The sequence below is a fragment of the Bos grunniens genome, chromosome 3 (genome assembly GCF_055505025.1).
Source record: "Bos grunniens cultivar Pamir isolate PY7600 chromosome 3, Bosgru_T2T1.0, whole genome shotgun sequence".
Taxonomy (NCBI): domain Eukaryota; kingdom Metazoa; phylum Chordata; class Mammalia; order Artiodactyla; family Bovidae; genus Bos; species Bos grunniens.
This window is the reverse complement of record NC_141167.1, coordinates 55,350,583-55,369,797: the sequence shown is the minus strand read 5'-3', so window position 1 is coordinate 55,369,797 and position 19,215 is coordinate 55,350,583. Positions and strand designations below refer to the sequence as shown.

Below are 19,215 nucleotides of genomic sequence, written 5' to 3'. Positions count from 1 at the left end.
ATGCCTGGGAGAGGAAAGCTTAGAATGTTTTCTTTCCCCTGAGAGAATGTTGTCCTCCGCACTATCCTAATGGAAAGTTTCACTTTAACCCTAACTTCTGAGCAGTATGTTCTGTGAAGGTGTCTTCAAAATATGCACCAAAACTGATTAATTCCCTTTTGGGCTCCCTCATCCACACTGGTTTATTCCAAAGAAAACAGATTGATCTGTAAAACAAATTAGGAATACGTTACATCTAGAAGCAAGAAGAAAATTATAGAGCAACCAAAAAGCACAACCCACATATTTCAAGAGATCAACTGGCTAGAAGCAGATTAAGACCTAACCTAATTCAAGATCGAAGTATTATCAGTTACTCAGTTCTATGATATCTCTTCCATTCAACAAGCAAAGGCTTTCCCAGCTATAAGCTTTGCCAATACTTGATAAAGATGATGTTAGCCCAGAGTTGCCCATCTGATTCCTGGAGCACTTTCAGTGTGTTGAAATAAATGTCTGTGGTGGACCTCTAGTTTTGCCTCTGAATACTATAAGTTGGCTTATTTTTGAAATATAAAAGAGAAAAAGTGACCTTTCTCAACTTTTTCACTTAATTCAAAATGCGGACAATGTAATTTCTGAAATGTGGAACCAAGAGCAAAAAAGAAATGCTATTCCTTCTAAATTAAAAAAAAAAAAAAAAGATGTGTAATTTCACTATTCTTCCACAATCTAGATGAGTAACTAAAAAGTATACTTTAGTAAATATGAGATTTTTGATAATGTAAAAACCATCCAATTATTAATACATTTTCATAATTGCATATCATATCTTTATTATTTTACTTTCAGTTGATATTTTTGCAGGGCAGAAACACAGCTCTGCCGGAAATTCTTTTTTTTTTTTTCTCTAATTTTATTTTATTTTTAAACTTTACATAATTGTATTAGTTTTGCCAAATATCAAAATGAATCCGCCACAGGTATACATGTGTTCCCCATCCCGAACCCTCCTCCCTCCTCCCTCCCCATACCATCCCTCTGGGCCGTCCCAGTGCACCAGCCCCAAGCATCCAGCATCATGCATCGAACCTGGACTGGCAACTCGTTTCCTACATGATATTTTACATGTTTCATTGCCATTCTCCCAAATCTTCCCACCCTCTCCCTCTCCCACAGAGTCCATAAGACTGTTCTATACATCAGTGTCTCTTTTGCTGTCTCGTACACCGGGTTATTGTTACCATCTTTCTAAATTCCATATATATGCGTTAGTATACTGTATTTATGTTTTTCCTTCTGGCTTACTTCACTCTGTATAATAGGCTCCAGTTTCATCCACCTCATTAGAACTGATTCAAATGTATTCTTTTTAATGGCTGAGTAATACTCCATTGTGTATATGTACCACTGCTTTCTTATCCATTCATCTGCTGATGGACATCTAGGTTGCTTCCATGTCCTGGCTATTATAAACAGTGCTGCGATGAACATTGGGGTACACGTGTCTCTTTCCCTTCTGGTTTCCTCACTGTGTATGCCCAGCAGTGGGGTTGCTGGATCATAAGGCAGTTCTATTTCCAGTTTTTTAAGGAATCTCCACACTGTTCTCCATAGTGGCTGTACTAGTTTGCATTCCCACCAACAGTGTAAGAGGGTTCCCTTTTCTCCACACCCTCTCCAGCATTTATTATTTGTAGACTTTTGGATCGCAGCCATTCTGACTGGTGTGAAATGGTACCTCATGGTGGTTTTGATTTGCATTTCTCTGACAATGAGTGATGTTGAGCATCTTTTCATGTGTTTGTTAGCCATCTGTATGTCTTTTTTGGAGAAATGTCTATTTAGTTCTTTGGCCCATTTTTTGATTGGGTCGTTTATTTTTCTGGAGTTGAGCTGTAGGAGTTGCTTGTATATTTTTGAGATTAGTTGTTTGTCGGTTGCTTCATTTGCTATTATTTTCTCCCATTCTGAAGGCTGTCTTTTCACCTTGCTAATAGTTTCCTTTGATGTGCAGAAGCTTTTAAGTTTAATTAGGTCCCATTTGTTTATTTTTGCTTTTATTTCCAATATTCTGGGAGGTGGGTCATAGAGGATCCTGCTGTGATGTATGTCGGAGAGTGTTTTGCCTATGTTCTCCTCTAGGAGTTTTATAGTTTCTGGTCTTACGTTTAGATCTTTAATCCATTTTGAGTTTATTTTTGTGTATGGTGTTAGAAAGTGGTCCAGTTTCATTCTTTTACAAGTGGTTGACCAGATTTCCCAGCACCACTTGTTAAAGAGATTGTCTTTAATCCATTGTATATTCTTGCCTCCTTTGTCGAAGATAAGGTGTCCATATGTGCGTGGATTTATCTCTGGGCTTTCTATTTTATTCCATTGATCAATATTTCTGTCTTTGTGCCAGTACCATACTGTCTTGATAACTGTGGCTTTGTAGTAGAGCCTGCCGGAAATTCTTTACAATAACTTCCTACAGAATCTTTGAACAAAACATTTGGTATCAGTTCAGTTCAGTTGCTCAGTTGTGTCCGACTCTTTGCGACCCCATGAATTGCAGCACACCAGGCCTCCCTGTCCATCACCAACTCCCAGAGTTCACTCAGACTCACGTCCATCGAGTCAGTGATGCCATCCAGAGGATGGATGCCATCTCATCCTCTGTCATCCCCTTCTCCTCCCGCCCCCAATCCCTCCCAGCATCAGAGTCTTTTCCAATGAGTCAACTCTTTGCATGAGGTGGCCAAAGTACTGGAGTTTCAGCTTTAGCATCATTCCTTCCAAAGAAATCCCGGGGCTGATCTCCTTCAGAATGGACTGGTTGGATCTCCTTGCAGTCCAAGGGACTCTCAAGAGTCTTCTCCAACACCACAGTTCAAAAGCATCAATTCTTCAGCACTCAGCTTTCTTCTCATATCCATACATGACCACTGGAAAAACCATAGCCTTGACTAGACGGACCTTTGTTGCCAAAGTAATGTCTCTGCTTTTGAATGTGCTAACATTCAGTATACATAAACTTATATCTCAAGATTCCTAAGATTTCAATTTTGCCAGGTTTCTGATTCATTTCATATACTGTCATGTTTGGGTTCAAAATGAAGCGACTTGGTGAAAAAGAAAAGAAATATAGTTTAATCTTGTTCTAGTGCTGTTTTCCTACTTTGGATTTTCTAATAGTTTGATAAAATTCAACAGCAAAGAGTATATTAAGGTATCAAAATATTTTAAAGAGACTGAAAACGCAAGTGAAGTCACTCAGTCATGTCCGACTCTTGTGACCCCATGAACTGTAGGCCTACCAGGCTCCCCCGTCCATGGGATTTTCCAGGCAAGGGTACTGGAGTAGGGTGCCATTTCCTTCTCCAGGGCATCTTCCCAACCCAGGGATCAAACCCAGGTCTACCTGGTTTGTGGGCAGATGCTTTACGGTCTGGCCATTAATGCAAAGGTAAAAGTAAATTTCAAACATCTTCATTTATTAGAAACACAACTATTTCAGACAATGCTGCAACTAGGCTATTCTTGGCATTGTACAGAATGTTTTACTCCCTGCATTTTTAAAAACCAGGCTTTTCACTTTTTATTCTATGGTGTCATCTAAAATTTCTATTAATTGCGAAAAGCTTGTGGAATATATATGGCATTCATTCTGCTTTATCTTTGTAGATTACAAGATTCTTAAATAAATGAGACCTAAATATTTGTATCCCATGATGTTTCTAAAAACATTTTTTTTTTTTTTTAATTTAAACCTGGTTCCAGTTTGAATCACTTTCACTTTTCACTTTCATGCATTGGAGAAGGAAATGACAACCCACTCCATTGTTTTTGCCTGGAGAATCCCAGGGACGGGGGAGCCTGGTGGGCTGCCGTCTCTGGGGTCACACAGAGTCGGACACGACTGAAGCAACTTAGCAGCAGCAGCAGCAAGAAGTAAATAACGAACACAACAAAAAACAATTACCTAATATGGAAATCACTACTGCTATCTACCAATTTTTTTCAGCCCTCCTTTGTGATATTTCATAGTATTACACTTACCTGCCCTGCTTGAAGTTAGTGGGGCCATTTTACTTGCTTTGGCCAGAGATGTGTGAGCAAAAGTAATATGTGTCGCTCAAGGTGGAAGCTCTTAGAGCCAGTGCATGATTCATCAGGTTGTTTTTCCCTTTAGCACCACAAACAGCAACATCTAAGATTACTGCTGCTTTGTCCCAAGGTCTCTGAGTGCTCACAGTGGGCAGAGCTCCCCTTCTGAGTGGACAGTATCCACGGGTGAGATACAAACCTTTCTGGATTTATGGCACTGGGACTGGGGGGCTGTTATTATAGGTATACTTGTGCCAGTGTGTTTTGGAGATGATCAAATTCCCACCAGAATTATAACCTACCTGTGTAAGATGAGGCACAGGAAAAAGAAACAAGGCAGATGTCACACAAAAGTGGACAGGAAAGAGATAGCAAAAGGAAAATAAGCTGAAATCCTTAGTTTAGGTTTCAGGAACCTAAACCCGAAAATTTAGGTTCCAGAGTTCCAAATTTTATATGATCTTCCTAAAAATAACCAGTCCTGATAAACACCAAAAGTTTATTTTTTAGAAATCATTTGTTTGAAGTTTTAAACTAGTCAAAGCACTAAAATGACATGAGTTACATGCTGATGGAAGACACAAAATATACATATCACTATTTACTCTCTTATACAACTCAACAAGTATGAAGAGCATAAAATACATTTATTCACATAACACATTTCATCAACTGTTAAAATATGTCAATGACAAGTTGAAGTCCAACAATATTATTTACCAGGCAGTACAATAGTCTGACCCCCAGTGAAGCAGAAAAATATACACTCCCATCCTTTATAGTCTCACCTTAGACAATTAGTCTTGAGCAATAATGATAATATATATGTGAAGCTTGCACCAAGTTTCACAAAAAGTTCACTTCATTTACTAAATGATCTTACTTGGACTCTGAACTCAGGTTAGGCACAAAACTAAAGCAGGTTTATCATTTTCATACTGAAAATGATCAAACAAGATCATTTGTTTTATAAGACAGATATATCTATGTATATGTGTGTGTGTTAACTTAGTATTTTTCACTTCAGCAACAACAGATAATTGGAAGCAACTTTCTGCTTTTCTTAAAAAAAAAAATGTTTAAAGAACATATTTCTATCACCTAGTTAAACCCATCAGTAAAAAGTCTGATATTTTAGGATATACTTAAAGCTAATTATGGAACAGCACTATCTCTCTGTACCCCTAAACACATCTGCTGGGGTTTTGTAGTCTCATTTTTTAAAAGTTCACTAACATTAGAAAAAGCCTGCTATTTTCAAGTAATCTGCCTAGAAAAATATAATCCCCTAGAAATAATGTAATCAAATTGTATATGAAGTTGCTTGGATACTATTTTATCCAATGAGAAGGGAAATTCAGTTACTCTGATGGTCTAATGATAAATTTTAAAGTAGACTGTAAAACTTTAAAAGTGGTAAGCTTCCTGAACACTATTTCCAGTCATTTGAACAAATATCCTTCCCCTTTGAACAAATATATGAAAGTTATTGGCAGATGCTCTACTTTATTATTCATTATACAATAAATTGTCAAACCACATGGAAATACATATAATAACAGAAATAAAATTCTGAAGTCAGATATGCATATTGTGCTCATTTCATTTCATTTTCTGTGGACAAAAAAGCCTAACACTATGTAAGCACACATATTCTTTGACTGTTTTTTTTCCCCCAATTTTTGGTGTTTATTTCTTGAGTTTAACAGCATCATGAAACCAATTTAGTTGCTCTAAACCTAAGCTCAGATAATAGAGATAACCCTTCCAGGATGTGCAGAGAATGACTGCCCTGTCACTCCCCAAAATCTTGCATGCTAAGCTCATGCAGTCCTATACATGGCCATGTCACAGTATCTCCTCAACACAGACACGCATGACCAGAGTGACATCATAGCAAGAGAAACAATTTTGTCATTTGTCTTCTCAAGGAGAAAAGGCCTAAAACAGGTTTTCTCCTCCACAGATCTCCTAGATCAGGCTCTATGGGCACTAGTCACGGCAGCATCCCAACCAGCCTGAGGAGAAAGGATGGAACTTTGCTTCCTTCTACTTCAGCTCACAGAACACCAACACTCTCTCAAGGAACTCTAGGAAATACGTATCTCCTCTAAACCATCAATTAATTCTTTTAGTCTTTAAGTGCTCCTAAAACATGTGAGAACATTTATGTAATATAACAGCAATCACAAATTGCAATGGCTTTTTAAAAAGTATATACACTGGAGATAGATAGATAGATCTTAAAATAACCAACATGTAGTTGTCAGCTTAAACTAAAAGTACACAAAACCTTTGCACTTCCATGCTCATTTGCACCAAGATATCCTTTCCAGTAGTTCAATTTGGCAAGTATCAAGCATCTACTATGTGCTCTATATGTGAATGACCTAACTTGGTGTGATTCATCATTTACTGGTCATAAACTAAGAATATCATATACACCAGTGTGTCTATGCATCTTGCCCTACTTTAAATTCATTGGGGAACAAAACAGTTGTCTTTAAATCTTCACTGAGGCTGTTTGCTTGAGCAAACATTCTTCCAGTGTATTCATTACATTAAGCATACATTCTTTTAATGTATTCATTAGAATTTACCAACATTCACCAAAGTAAACAAGAACAAGAACTTTTAAATTACCAGTCAAAAGCAAAAATTTGTAAAAATAGTAATTTAAGTCTAATTGATCTATACAGATTTCCTAGAGAATCTAGTCAGTTTCACAAGGAAGAGTAATATTAAAACAGACCCCAACTAATGAAAAAATGAGTTTTTTATAGAAATGCATTTCCTGAATATAAAGCAGAACTAGCTATCCTCTGCTCTGACAGACTCAGGACATTTTGAATGATTACTAAAATTCTTTGAGTTCAATTACACAAACAAGCAAAGAAAAAAATGTAAGTATTATTTGGAAATTTGGAGAGAGATTTTTATCTTTTGGTTAATCATTATAAGGGTCTCAAAATACCTGGCTAATTGCCAAAGTTCCCCTTGACATTGGTAGTACAGGCTTTGGAAGATGCCATCTTACAGATTTAAAGAATTCCTTTCAACTTAAATTTCTGATGTCCTTGGTGTGTGTGTGAGTATATGTGCGTGTATAAGTGAAAAGAAACACACTAGCTGCAGATAGTCTTTGAATATTTTTCTCTAGAGGCTGTGTTTCTTTTGTTCCCTGACACAGAAATGACACTGTGTCAATGGTTCTTAGGTAAAGCACCTTTACCAATGTTCTCTGCACCCATCACTTAGGGTTTAACTTCTGCTTGTTTGCATTATCCATGGCTGAGTTCCTTAGGAACCGCTACAGTGCAAGTCACCTCTACACCTGCTCACACAGACTTTGTTTCTCTACAAACTATTGACTATACATAAGCATTTTCAGAGGAAATGGTGATTACTTGAAAACTGTGCAAATCTATGACTTAACAAGAATATCTTCAAACAAAAACTGACCTTCATATCAATAAATGCAAGAGTTGTATCTGTCAAATATGACAAAGAAAGGTTCATTCTAAACAGGCTCACAAGACCAGGCAACCTGACAGCCAACCACGTATGTGGAAGTCATTATAAGAAGCCACAATCAATCCCCTGTGACATGACAACGCACGTATTAACTGAGGCTATGTAATGAGGAGTAAAACAGACCAGATCAAAAAAGGGTGCCCCATTTCACTGTGCCTGGTCTGCATAGAGCAGTGACCCCCTAAATGGCCATTTCACTGTTCAGGTAGTAGACCAAATACAGGCTTCAGGCTTCAAGAGAGTCACTCATTTCAAAAGCAACAATAGCACAGATAAGGCCCAAACTGCTTTCGTTTGACTCCTATGGCATTATTTTATCACATTTACCTCCAGTTGACAAAAGCGTGTTAAAATATGTAATTAAACAGCTAATTTAACAAATTTAAAAGCCAAGTCTGACAAAAGTGCCCCCATACTATCTGGGTGAGGGCTGATTTTTCCAGTTAGACTTTCTCTATTTACACAATTAACTGAAGTATTGCCAACACTTTTTTTTAAATTTGGTCCTAGACCTACACTGATTTACCATCCTATTCAACTAGGTGCTTGTTTGCTGAGTTACTTTCTCTGTAACTGGTAAATCAGAAATAGCAGCAACCTTTAAGGAATTTTTAATGGAGCTAAGCTCCCAAACATGTAAGCTGATGACATGTACTCCACAACAGCGTCTGGTACACACATAGAGGTTCCTAAGGACAGCCTTCCGTAGAAGAATATACACCCAAGGATCTAAGATTTGATTCCATGTTGCCATTCGAAGAGTAAAAAGGGTTCTTTCACAGGAATCCTTAAAATCTTGTATATTCATTCCAATGCTGGCCATTGTCACCTGCAAAACAAACAAAATAGAGAAATCACTTGATAGACAGATTTTTAACTTAACAAACTGCTACATGGTATTTATTTCACTTTCCACAAAGTGATGTTATTTTGCAAAACACCGAGAAAAAGAAATGATAGCAGAATAGCAGAAATAGCAGAAACATTGACATAGACATCTGAATCCTTCGAATTCAAACTGACACCAGAACTACGAAAATGACAACTTATACGGCAAGTCAAATGTGCACAAACAGAATGACCGAAGAGCAGACAAACACTGATCCTAGTTACAGACCTCTTCTTACTTCTGGGAATAGAAAATTCAAAGCCAACATATTTGTAAATCTTGATGAAAAAACTAAAGTTTATTTATGCAAATAGATTATAGATAAGCTAAAGTTTATATAAACTATAGATAAAAGTTTTTAAAATTTTATTTAGAACAGCTATACACTGTCACTAAGTCACGTCTGACTCTTTGCCACCCCGTGAACTGTAGCCCTCAAGGCTTCTCTATCCATGGGATTTCCCAGGCAAGAAAACTGAAGTGAGTTGCCATTTCCTTCTCCAAGAGATCTTCCCAACCCAGGGATGCTATCCATGTCTCCTGCACTGGCAGGTGAATTCTTTACCACAGAGGCACCAGGGAAGCCCTAGCTATAGATTAGAACTGGTCTAAGCATTGAGCCTAGGTTTTACTTCTCAATGAACATTTGCAGAACAAACAAAATGTCTTTGAAAACATCTTGGCTATAAAAACAAATAACGAATAAATGAACAAAAGGTAAAACTGAAAATTTAAGGGGGATTACACTATTATGTCAGCAGGATTGAGAGACAATGTAAAAACCTAAAACCCAAATGGAAACAAACAAAAAAAAAAAATCAAGTCTTCTTGGTCTTCTTGATGGGTCATTATCAAGAATAAAATGCTTCAATGTGGCTGGTGATACTTATGGTTAAAGGAGAAATGTCCCTTACCAAAACCCTCATTGTCTACACAACAAACTCCTTAACTGCCTTCTTGATGATGCATCTGACATCCATCTCTATAACCTCATCTCTCCTGCCAATACCCTACGCTCCAACCACAGTAAAGGCCTCAACTGTCCCAGATCCACCAGGCCCTTCTGAGCTTTGGCTTGTATGGCTCTCATTTTGAACCTCCACTCGCCATTTCTCTACCTGAAAAACTCCTATCCATCCTTCAAGCCCCACGTCATAATGGGCTCACCTCCATGAAACTTTTCCCAACTTCTCTGAGATGAATTAGCAAGTTGTGCTGCTCCAGCACCCTGTCCCTACTCAGCTGTGTCACATGCCACACTGCATGATAATGTATTATTTACTTGCAAATCTATGATCATCTCTTCTTTTTATTTTTATTTCTAATAGCTGGTACAAAGCTGGTACTTAAGATGTTCTCAGTAAATGGTAAAATGAGCAAAATTATATTATATTTTATTCATTGAGGCTGTTTCTAGAAGAACAGCATCTAGTCATCAGAGAAACATCTGCTCATCCATCACAGTGGTCTGATATTTTGAGGCCTCAGTTCAGTTCAGTTCAGTTCAATCACTCACTCGTGTCCAACTCTTTGCAACTCCATGAATTGCAGCACGCCAGGCCTCCCTGTCCATCACCAACTCCCCGAGTTCACCCAGACTCACGTCCATCGAGTCAGTGATGCCATCCAGCCATCTCATCCTCTGTCGTCCCCTTTTCCTCCTGCCCCCAATCCCTCCCAGCATCAGAGTCTTTTCCAATGAGTCAACTCTTCGCATGAGGTGGCCAAAGTACTGGAGTTTCAGCTTTAGCATCATTCCTTCCAAAGAAATCCCAGGGCTGATCTCCTTCAGAATGGACTGGTTGGATCTTCTTGCAGTATTTTGAGGCCTAGAATGTTTCTAAAAGTAAAGGATTCCAAGGCGGTTTGTTGCCACTAAAAGAAACAAGATCTTGCAGTCCATGCAGACCCTTTGGGAAATGATTCTTTCCTTTATGGTTCCTCTTGTAGGGGAAAAAGTGATCAAAGTGCAGGTCTAAAGATTCTCTAGCTAATAAAATTGACCAAGTTTCACTGCACAGATAATTAGTCCTCAGACAATAGTCCCTGGGTTACTTCCAGACTCTTCTATCACTTCTCCCCAAGTTAGCTAACAGGATTGAAGAAATAAGCCTATATGAGCCCTGTTTCTCTTAAAAGACAGAAGGGCCAAGGCCCAATTGGCAATTGACTTGAGATACTTTCATTTTATGTTTTTTCTTTACTTATCAAATATTTGTTCATTTGCTGTGTGCCAGGCAATGTGCTAGGCTCTGAGGACACAGCGGCAAACGAAGCAAGTATTGCCTGTCCTTACGAAACTTACAATCTATTTTCTTTGCCTTCTTTTTTTTTTTTTGGACGTGGGGTGGGGAGGAGTGGGTTGAAGAATGAAAGAAGCAATAGGTCTCTTGCCTGATAAATACTAAGTGAATGCAGTTCCTGTTAATGACTACATGTGTTCCTAGAGATCTCAGAGCCCAGCCAAGACATTGCTCTCTGTAGCTGGGAACAAAGATGCTTGGTGCACTTGGATGGAACAGCTGGGCCTAGTTTAGAAACATACAAGCTTAAAATGCTTGAGTTACATGACATTCACTTCTCTGACTTTCCTCCTTCCCTTGCAAACACCAATGTGGTCACCAGCCATGAAAAAACATTGAGTCCTCTGCTGAGGGCAGCCAGTACCCAGGGCTTCCAGCACCGAGGGTTTTTCCAGAATACCAGGGTAGTGGCCAGACACTCCTCACTCTCCCCTTCCTATGACCCCAGCCCCAGCCTGGAAGCGAGGTTGCTCTAGAACCTAGCTTGGGAGAAGCACCAACAGTTACCCACCAAGTGGGTGGAGTATTTATATAAAAGAAAGATCATTAGTATGTTGTTGACAATAGTATATTGTTGAAAATTCAGGACAACTCAAGTATGCAACAAATCATAAATTATGGTACTTTCATGTAGTGGAAGATATGTAAGCTTTCATGTTTGTGATTCAGTCTTATTTTAATATTTATTTTTATTTATTTATTTGGCTGCACTGGGTCTTAGGTGCAGCATACAGGACCTTTTCGTTTTAGGTGTGGCATGCAGGATCCTCTTTAGTTGCTAACTCTCAGCTGTGGCATGTGGGATCTAGTTTCCCAATCAAGGATCTAACCCAGGACTCCTGTATTAGGAGCTCAGAGTCTTAGTCACTGAGCCACCAGGTAAGTTCTCAGTTTTAATTTTTTAAGGCAAGTTACCAAATATATTGACGGTATGATCCCAATTCTGAAAAACTTTACGTAATTTTGTGCGCACATAGAAAAAAAACTAGTGTATTTCAATGATTTTCTTGGTTAACTCTAGATAGTAGAATTGCAGAGGACTTTGATTTTCTCCTGTGCTTTGTCTCTAATTTTTTCTTTGTTAGATTATGAATTGCTTTATAATCTGTACTTTTTTTCCCTCAAGTAATTTGTTGAAATATACAGGCATACCTTGTTGTATTGTGCATAGCTTTATTATCGTGCTTTGCAGATACTGTATTTTTTTTTTCTACAAATTGAAGGTTTATGGAACCTTGTGTTGTCAGATGACGGTCAGCATTTTTTAGTAATAAAGTATTTTTAATTAAGGTATGTATACACATTTTTTTAAAACATAATGCTATTGCAAAGTTAAGAGCTTACAGTACAGTGTAAAATATAATTGTGTTTGCCCTGGGAACCTAAAATTTCATGACTTGCTCTACCGTGATAGTCACTTTACTGTGGTGGTCTAAAACCAAACTCATGATATCTCCGAGGTTGTTGTTGTTGAGGTTTTAGTTACTAAGTCATGTCCAACTCTTGGCAACCCATGGACTGTAGACTACCAAGGTACTAAGTCTGTGAGATTTTGGGCAAGAATACTAGAGTGGGTTGCCATTTCCTTCTCCAGGGGATCTTCCCAACCCAAGGACTGAATCTGCATCTTTCGTACTGGTAGGTGGATTCTATACCACTGAGCCATCAGGACAGCCCTTGATCCCCAAAGTAGGCCTGTACTATTGTGCTAAAGACTCAGAACTAATGTTGATCATTTATGAATGTCTGTGTTTATGTGAGTGGGGTACTACAGAATTGCTGGAGAATTTCAGCCCTGATAAGCCTGATAGAAGGTTGGGAGTTGGGGTGAGAGCAGGAATGTCTACCATTTTCCCCAGGCTCCATCAAAAGTCACTTCACAAACCTTGAAAGCATTCTTCTCTGGCTGGCTCACTGGAACTTGGATTCCAGAGAGTTGTGCATAGATTTTCATCACTCGTGCAGTCTTTTATCTAGTTTCCAAGAGCTACTTGACACATAACTATGCTGTTATTTTCTAAAATATCTTCCTTTAGAGCTTGGCAGGTTATATTCAGTCATCTTTGTTAATGATTAGAATTCTAACTGAGAAGTGTAAAGGCCAAGTGTTTGGATGTTCTATGGAAAAACAAATGAATTAACTTGATACTTCTCCAGACATTCAACATTAAGACAATAGAGAAATAATGAAATCAAAGAAGTATGTGGGCCAGAATGTTTGTGTGCATTGCTAGTTGCAAAGAGCAAAATAGACAGATGATACGATAAGACCTCCACTTATTTGGGCCACATAGTACAATTAACTGTTATGGTAACTGCATATTTCCTAGAACTAACACTAAAAGAGATGACCTTTTCATCTTAGGGGATGGGAATGCAAAGGTAGGACGTCAAGAGACACCTGGAGTAACAGGCAAGTTCAGACTTCGAATACAAAATGAAGCAGGGCAAAGGTTAACAGAGCTTTGCCAAGAGAACACACTGGTCGTAGCAAACACCCTCTTCCAACAACACAAGAGACAAATCTAGATTTGGACATCACCAAGTGGTCAATACCAAAATCAGACTGATTATATTCTTTGCAATCAAAGATGGAAAAGATCTATACAGTCAACAAAAACAAGACCAGGACCTAACTGTGGCTTAGATCATCAGCTCTTTATTGCAAAATTGAGACTCAAATTGAAAAAAGTAGGGAAAACCCTAGACCATTCAGGTATGACCTAAATCAAATCTCTTATGATTATACAGTAGAAGTGACAAATAAATTCAAGGGATTAGATCTGATGGAAAGCCTGAAGAACTATGAATAACTATTCATAACATTATACAGGAAGTGGTGACCAAAACCATTCCCCCCCAAAAAAAAAGAAATGCAAAAAGGCAAAATGGTTGTCTGAGGAGGCCTTACAAATAGCTAAGAAAAGAATAGCAGCAAAAGGAAATGGAGAAATAGAAAGATACACCCATCTGAATGCAGAGTTCTAAAGAATAGCAACAGAGAAGGCAATGGCACCCCACTCCAGTACTCTTGCCTGGAAAATCCCATGGATGGAGGAGCCTAGTAGGCTGCAGTCCTTGGTGTCGCTAAGAGTCGGGGACGACTGAGCGACTTCATTTTCACTTTTCACTTTCATGCATTGGAGAAGGAAATGGCAACCCACTCCAGGGTTCTTGCCTGGAGAACCCCAGGGACGGGGGAGTCTGGTGGGCTGCCATCTATGGGGTCGCACGGAGTCAGACACGACTGAAGTGACTTAGCAGCAAAGAATAGCAAGGAGAGATAAGAAAGCCATCTTAAGAGAACAGTGCAAAGAAACAGAGGAAAACAATACAATGGGAAAAACTAGAGATATCTTCAAGAAAAATAGGGGTAACAAGGGAACATTTCATGCACAGATGAGCACAATAAAGGACAGAAATGGCAGGGATCTAACAGAGGCAGAAGAAATAAAGAAGAGGTGATAAGAATACACAGCAGAACTGTACAAAAAAAGGTTTTAATGACCCAGATAACCATCATGGTGTGGTCACTCACCTAGAGCCATACATCCTGGAGTGTGAAGTCAAGTGGGCCTTAGGAAGCATCACTGTGAACAAAGCTAATGGAGGTGATGGAATTCCAGCTGAGCTATTTCAAATCTTAAAAGACCATGCTGTTAAAGTCTTGCACTCAATATGCCAACAAATTTGGAAAACTTGGCAGCGACCACAGGACTGGAAAAGGTCAATTTTCATTCTAATCTCAAAGAAAGGCAATGCCATAGAATGTTCAAACTACCATACAATTGCATGCATTTCACATGCTAGCAAGGTGATGCTCAATATCCTTCAAGTTAGGCTTGAAGTACATGAACCGAAACTTTCAAATGTTCAAGCTGGATTTAGAAAAGGCAGAGGAACCAGAGATCAAATTGCCAACATCCATTGGATCATAGAAAAAGAAAGAGAGTTCCAGAAAAACATCTACTTCTGCTTCATTGATTACACTAAAGCCTTTGACTGTGTGGATCACAACAAACTGTGGAAAATTCTTAGAGATGAGAATACCAGATCACCTTACCTGCCTCCTGAGAAATCTGTACACAGGTCAAGAAGCAACAATTAAAATCAGACAGGAACAATGGACTGGTTAAAAATTGGGAAAGGAGTATGTCAAGGCTGTATATTATCATCATGCCTATTCAACTTATAAGCACAGTACATCATGCAAAATGCCAGACTGGATGAATCACAAGCTGGAGTCAAGATTGCTGGGAGAAATATCAACAACATCAGATATGCAGATGATACTACCCTAATGACAAGGTACAAAGAGGAAATAAAGAGTCTTTTGATGAAGATGAAAGACAAGAATGAAAAAGCTGACTTGAAACTCAACATTCAAAAAACTAAGATCATGGCATCTAGTCCCATCACTTCATGGCAAAAAGATGGGGAAAAAATGAAAACAGCGTCAGATCTTATTTTCTTGGCCCCCAAAATCACTGTGGACAGTGACAGCAGTCATGAAATTAAAAGACACTTGCCCCTTAGAAGAAAAGCTATGACAAATCTAGACAGCATATTAAAAAGCAGAGACATCACTTTGCAGACAAAGGTCTGCACAGTCAAAGCTATGGTTTTTCCAGTAATCATGTACAGATGTGAGAGTTGGACCATAAAGAAGGCTGAGCACTGAAGAACTGATGCTTTTGAACTGTGGTGCTGGAGAAGACTCTTGAGAGTTCTTTGGACTGCAACAAGATCAAACCAGTCAATCCTAAAGAAAATCACCCCTGAATACCCATTGCAAGGACTAATGCTAAAGCTGAAGCTCCATTACTTTGTTCTCCTGTTGTGAAGAGCCAACTTACTTGGAAAAGACCCTGATGCTGGGCAAGATTGAAGGCAGGAGGGGAAAGGAGCAATGGAGGCTAAGATGGTTGGATGGCATCACCAACTCAATGGTGTTCTGTAGTCCCTGGAATCACAAAGAGTCAGACATGACAGTGACTGAACGACAACAACAGCTGCCTATCTCGGCTTCCCCGGTGGCTCAGTGCTAAAGAATCCACCTGCCAATGCAGAAGATGTGGGTTCAATATCTAGCTTGGGAAGATCCCTTGGAGAAGGAAATGGCAACCCACTCCAGCATTCTTGCCTGGAAAATCCCATGGACAAAGGAGCCTGGCAGGCTACAGTCCATGGGATTGCAAATGAGTTGGACATGACAGAGACTAAACAACAATTCCGTATCAAACATTAAGGTCACCCAATTAATCAATCTTCCAGGCCACTCTACTCATACTCATAGAGCTCACATTCATTAAAGTTTTATTCTGGAAGTTACGCCATCATCCCCTACCCTGTCTGTTTTTCTGTTGACTGGTATCAGCACTCCAGTGGCTATTAACAATTATAAGCAATGTTAAATTAAGAATTATGCTTTCGTTCCTCTGAGTAATCATGAAAGTAAATCAATCCATTAGTGAATAGTTTCTTAGTGTATACTCTGCCCAGTCCTTATAGTAGATGCTAGTGATGCAAAGAACAATAGTTAGAGAAATCTCAACATATGATATATTTTGCTCCTTTATTTAGATTTTCTGTCTCTGCAACTAAAATATCATCTTCAAGGCATGTATTTTTATCTGGTTGTCTGTTGTATACCCAGCAGCTGGCATACATAGGACAGGTCAATATTAGTTGAATGAATTAAATGAATGAAATCCCTATGAGTAGAAACTGGTAAGAAAGAAAACAGTTATATTATTGTAAGTAATATAATAGAGACATATAAAAGGTGCTACAAGCAGAGTTATTTGCTAGTACATGATCACAGATGCAGTCATTAAAATGGTGAGTTTTTGTAGTTTTTCTAGTACATAGAAACTTCATTTAGTCAGACTTGAATAATTTTGCATTTATGGTGATTCTGCAGCAGTTTATATTTCTCCTTGGCACCATTTTTTTAAGGACATTTAAATGAATATGTAATTAAAAACCAATTTCTGATAGAATGTTCAGCTTCTTTAGATACCAAGCCATTTCTTAGAATTTTATCAACATCTGTCTTCAAATGAACAGTGCCTATGACGACTATACGTCAGTCTCATCTAGTCACTAACACAGGTAATTTCATACATAGTTATCTCACTCCAAGAAGCATACCATCCCTTCCTCCTTTCCATCATCAGAGAAGACTTAGTTCAGGGACACCTTTTTAGGGAATAAAAGCATACAGAGAGGTACAGCCCACTGATTTTCAAGCTATTGTCCCTTATAACATTGTTATCCAAAGACTGATCTTTAGGTTTGGCACTTAAATAACCACAGAAATGAGGGCTAATTCTGATTATGCAACTACAATCCAGTCTTACCAGATGATGATAAAAGTCCATTTGGAAGTTTTACCAAAGAACCACGTCCTTACACCTCCATGTTTAAGAAGTTCAATCAATGTGTTAATTTGGACAACTAGTGGTAAAGAACGATGCATAGATGAGTGATTTTTAAATGTCATAGTACCTACAAAAATTCAAAAATTAAAAATTAAATTTTCATTTAATTTCATTTATATTGCCATAATGGCAATTTTTAAAAGGCATATAATCACTGAGTATAATCACTGAATCTATCTCACTAGAACAGGTAACTTTTAAAGTTAAATATACTTATGGTGATTTAACTATAGCATTTATGCTTAAAATAGAATAGCTTATCTCTGCCACAGTGACTACAAGAACCTTGAGAAAAAAAACTTGACTCTAGTTTAAAAAACTTAACTCCTACATAATATTTTTTTAAAGTAACAAATTGAAATGTAGAAGCTCTAGCAGGATATATCTTTCAACTACGAACTTTTTCCATATCTAAATGTTATAAATGTCCATAATGTTGAATATAGAAGGTAATATTTCAATAATTTCCTATTTATTGAATACTCATTAAAATTAAGACAATATTTGTACTTGGTGAATGATGTAGAGATAAGTAAAACAGAAATACTACAGTATTGGGAGAAACAGACAAAAACATATATTATTTCTTACAACACAACTCAAGAACAGCTGTGAAATGTTGCCTACCTCCTAAGTATACATTTATGCTGCATAATACAAACACTTGTACAAATAATTTTTTTTTCTGTTTGGTTTGTTGATAGATTAATCAATGTTCCAATCAACAGTGCATTTTTGTCTCTGTCTACAGACTCTGACAGTTACAAAGAAGTGAGAAAATAGGGCATACTGCATTAAGACAGCTCCCCCTAGAATGGGACTGTCCTAAATTATAATGTTTTATATATATCTTTGCTCCTTCCTGACAGCTGAGGAAATGAGGTACAAAGCAAAGAGCAGGAAAAATTTTCAACTGAACACTATGTAGAGAAGAAAAATAAGTATAATACTTGAAAAACAAAACTATTAATCTTTCCAGACAAGGGTAATTTGTAGAATACATGTATTATCATTTTGTATTCCAGTACCTTCTGCCAGACCTGTACTTTTTTTGAGTCTGTTTAGAAGGAAAATTTATGCCATAATTTCTAGGAATAATTGTCCACATAGGCCCCTGCTGCTAGTCTTTACCCCTGCAAAAGTTGTAATTTTCTGACACTTTTCAAAGGAATAAAATATAGTCATTTTAGAATACCAAACATAAAAAAATTCTTCAGCAAAATGTTTATATATATATATATATACACACACACACACATATAGTGCACGCTAAGTTGTTTTAGTCATGTCCAATTCTTTGCAACCCCATGGACCCACAGCTTGCCAGGCTCCTCTTCCATGGAATTTTCCATGGGAGTGGGTTGCATGCCCTCCTCCAGGGGATCTTCCCGACCCAGGGATCAAACCTGTGTCTCGACACCTCCTGCATTGGCAGATGGGTTCTTTACCACCAGTGCCACCTGGGAAGCCTATATATATATATACACACATATATACATAGATATATATCACATGTGATCATTTCTCTAAGGAAGGCTATTGTTGTTCAGTTGCTCAGTCATGTCTGACCCTGTGACCCCATGGACTGCAGCATCCTAGGCTTTCCTGTCCTTCACCATCTCCTGGAGCTTGCTCGAACTCACGTCCATTGAGTCGGTGATGCCATCCAACCATCTCATTCTCTGTCATCCCCCTCCCCTCCTGACTTCATTCTTTCCCAGCATCAGCATCTTTTCTAATGAATTGGCTCTTCACATCAGGTGCCCAAAGTAATGATGCTTCAGCTTCAGCATCAGTCCTTTCAATGAATATTCAGGGCTGATTTCCTTTAGGATGGACTGGTTGGATCTCCTAGCAGTCCAAGGGACTCTCAAGAGTCTTCTCCAACACCACAGTTCAAAAGCATCAATTCTTCAGCGCTCAGCTTTCTTTATGGTCCAACAGTCACATCCACACACGACTACTAGAAAAACCA

At 38.3% G+C, this 19,215-nt stretch overlaps 1 protein-coding gene across 3 annotated transcripts in view; it reads right to left on the bottom strand.

The window, feature by feature from the left end:
* Nucleotides 1–4,556: 4,556 nt before the first annotated feature.
* Nucleotides 4,557–19,215, bottom strand: part of PTGFR (prostaglandin F receptor) — a 63,825-nt gene continuing 49,166 nt past the window's right edge. For 2 of the 3 annotated variants that reach the window (XM_086390753.1, XM_086390752.1), the window contains exon 3: nucleotides 4,557–8,434. In XM_086390753.1, coding sequence (XP_086246879.1) covers nucleotides 8,144–8,434 — 291 coding nt within the window. In that variant the 3' untranslated portion in view covers nucleotides 4,557–8,143. Of the gene's footprint in view, nucleotides 8,435–17,159; nucleotides 17,308–19,215 lie in introns of all 3 variants that reach the window. The other variant, XR_015160334.1, reaches the window with a different exon arrangement.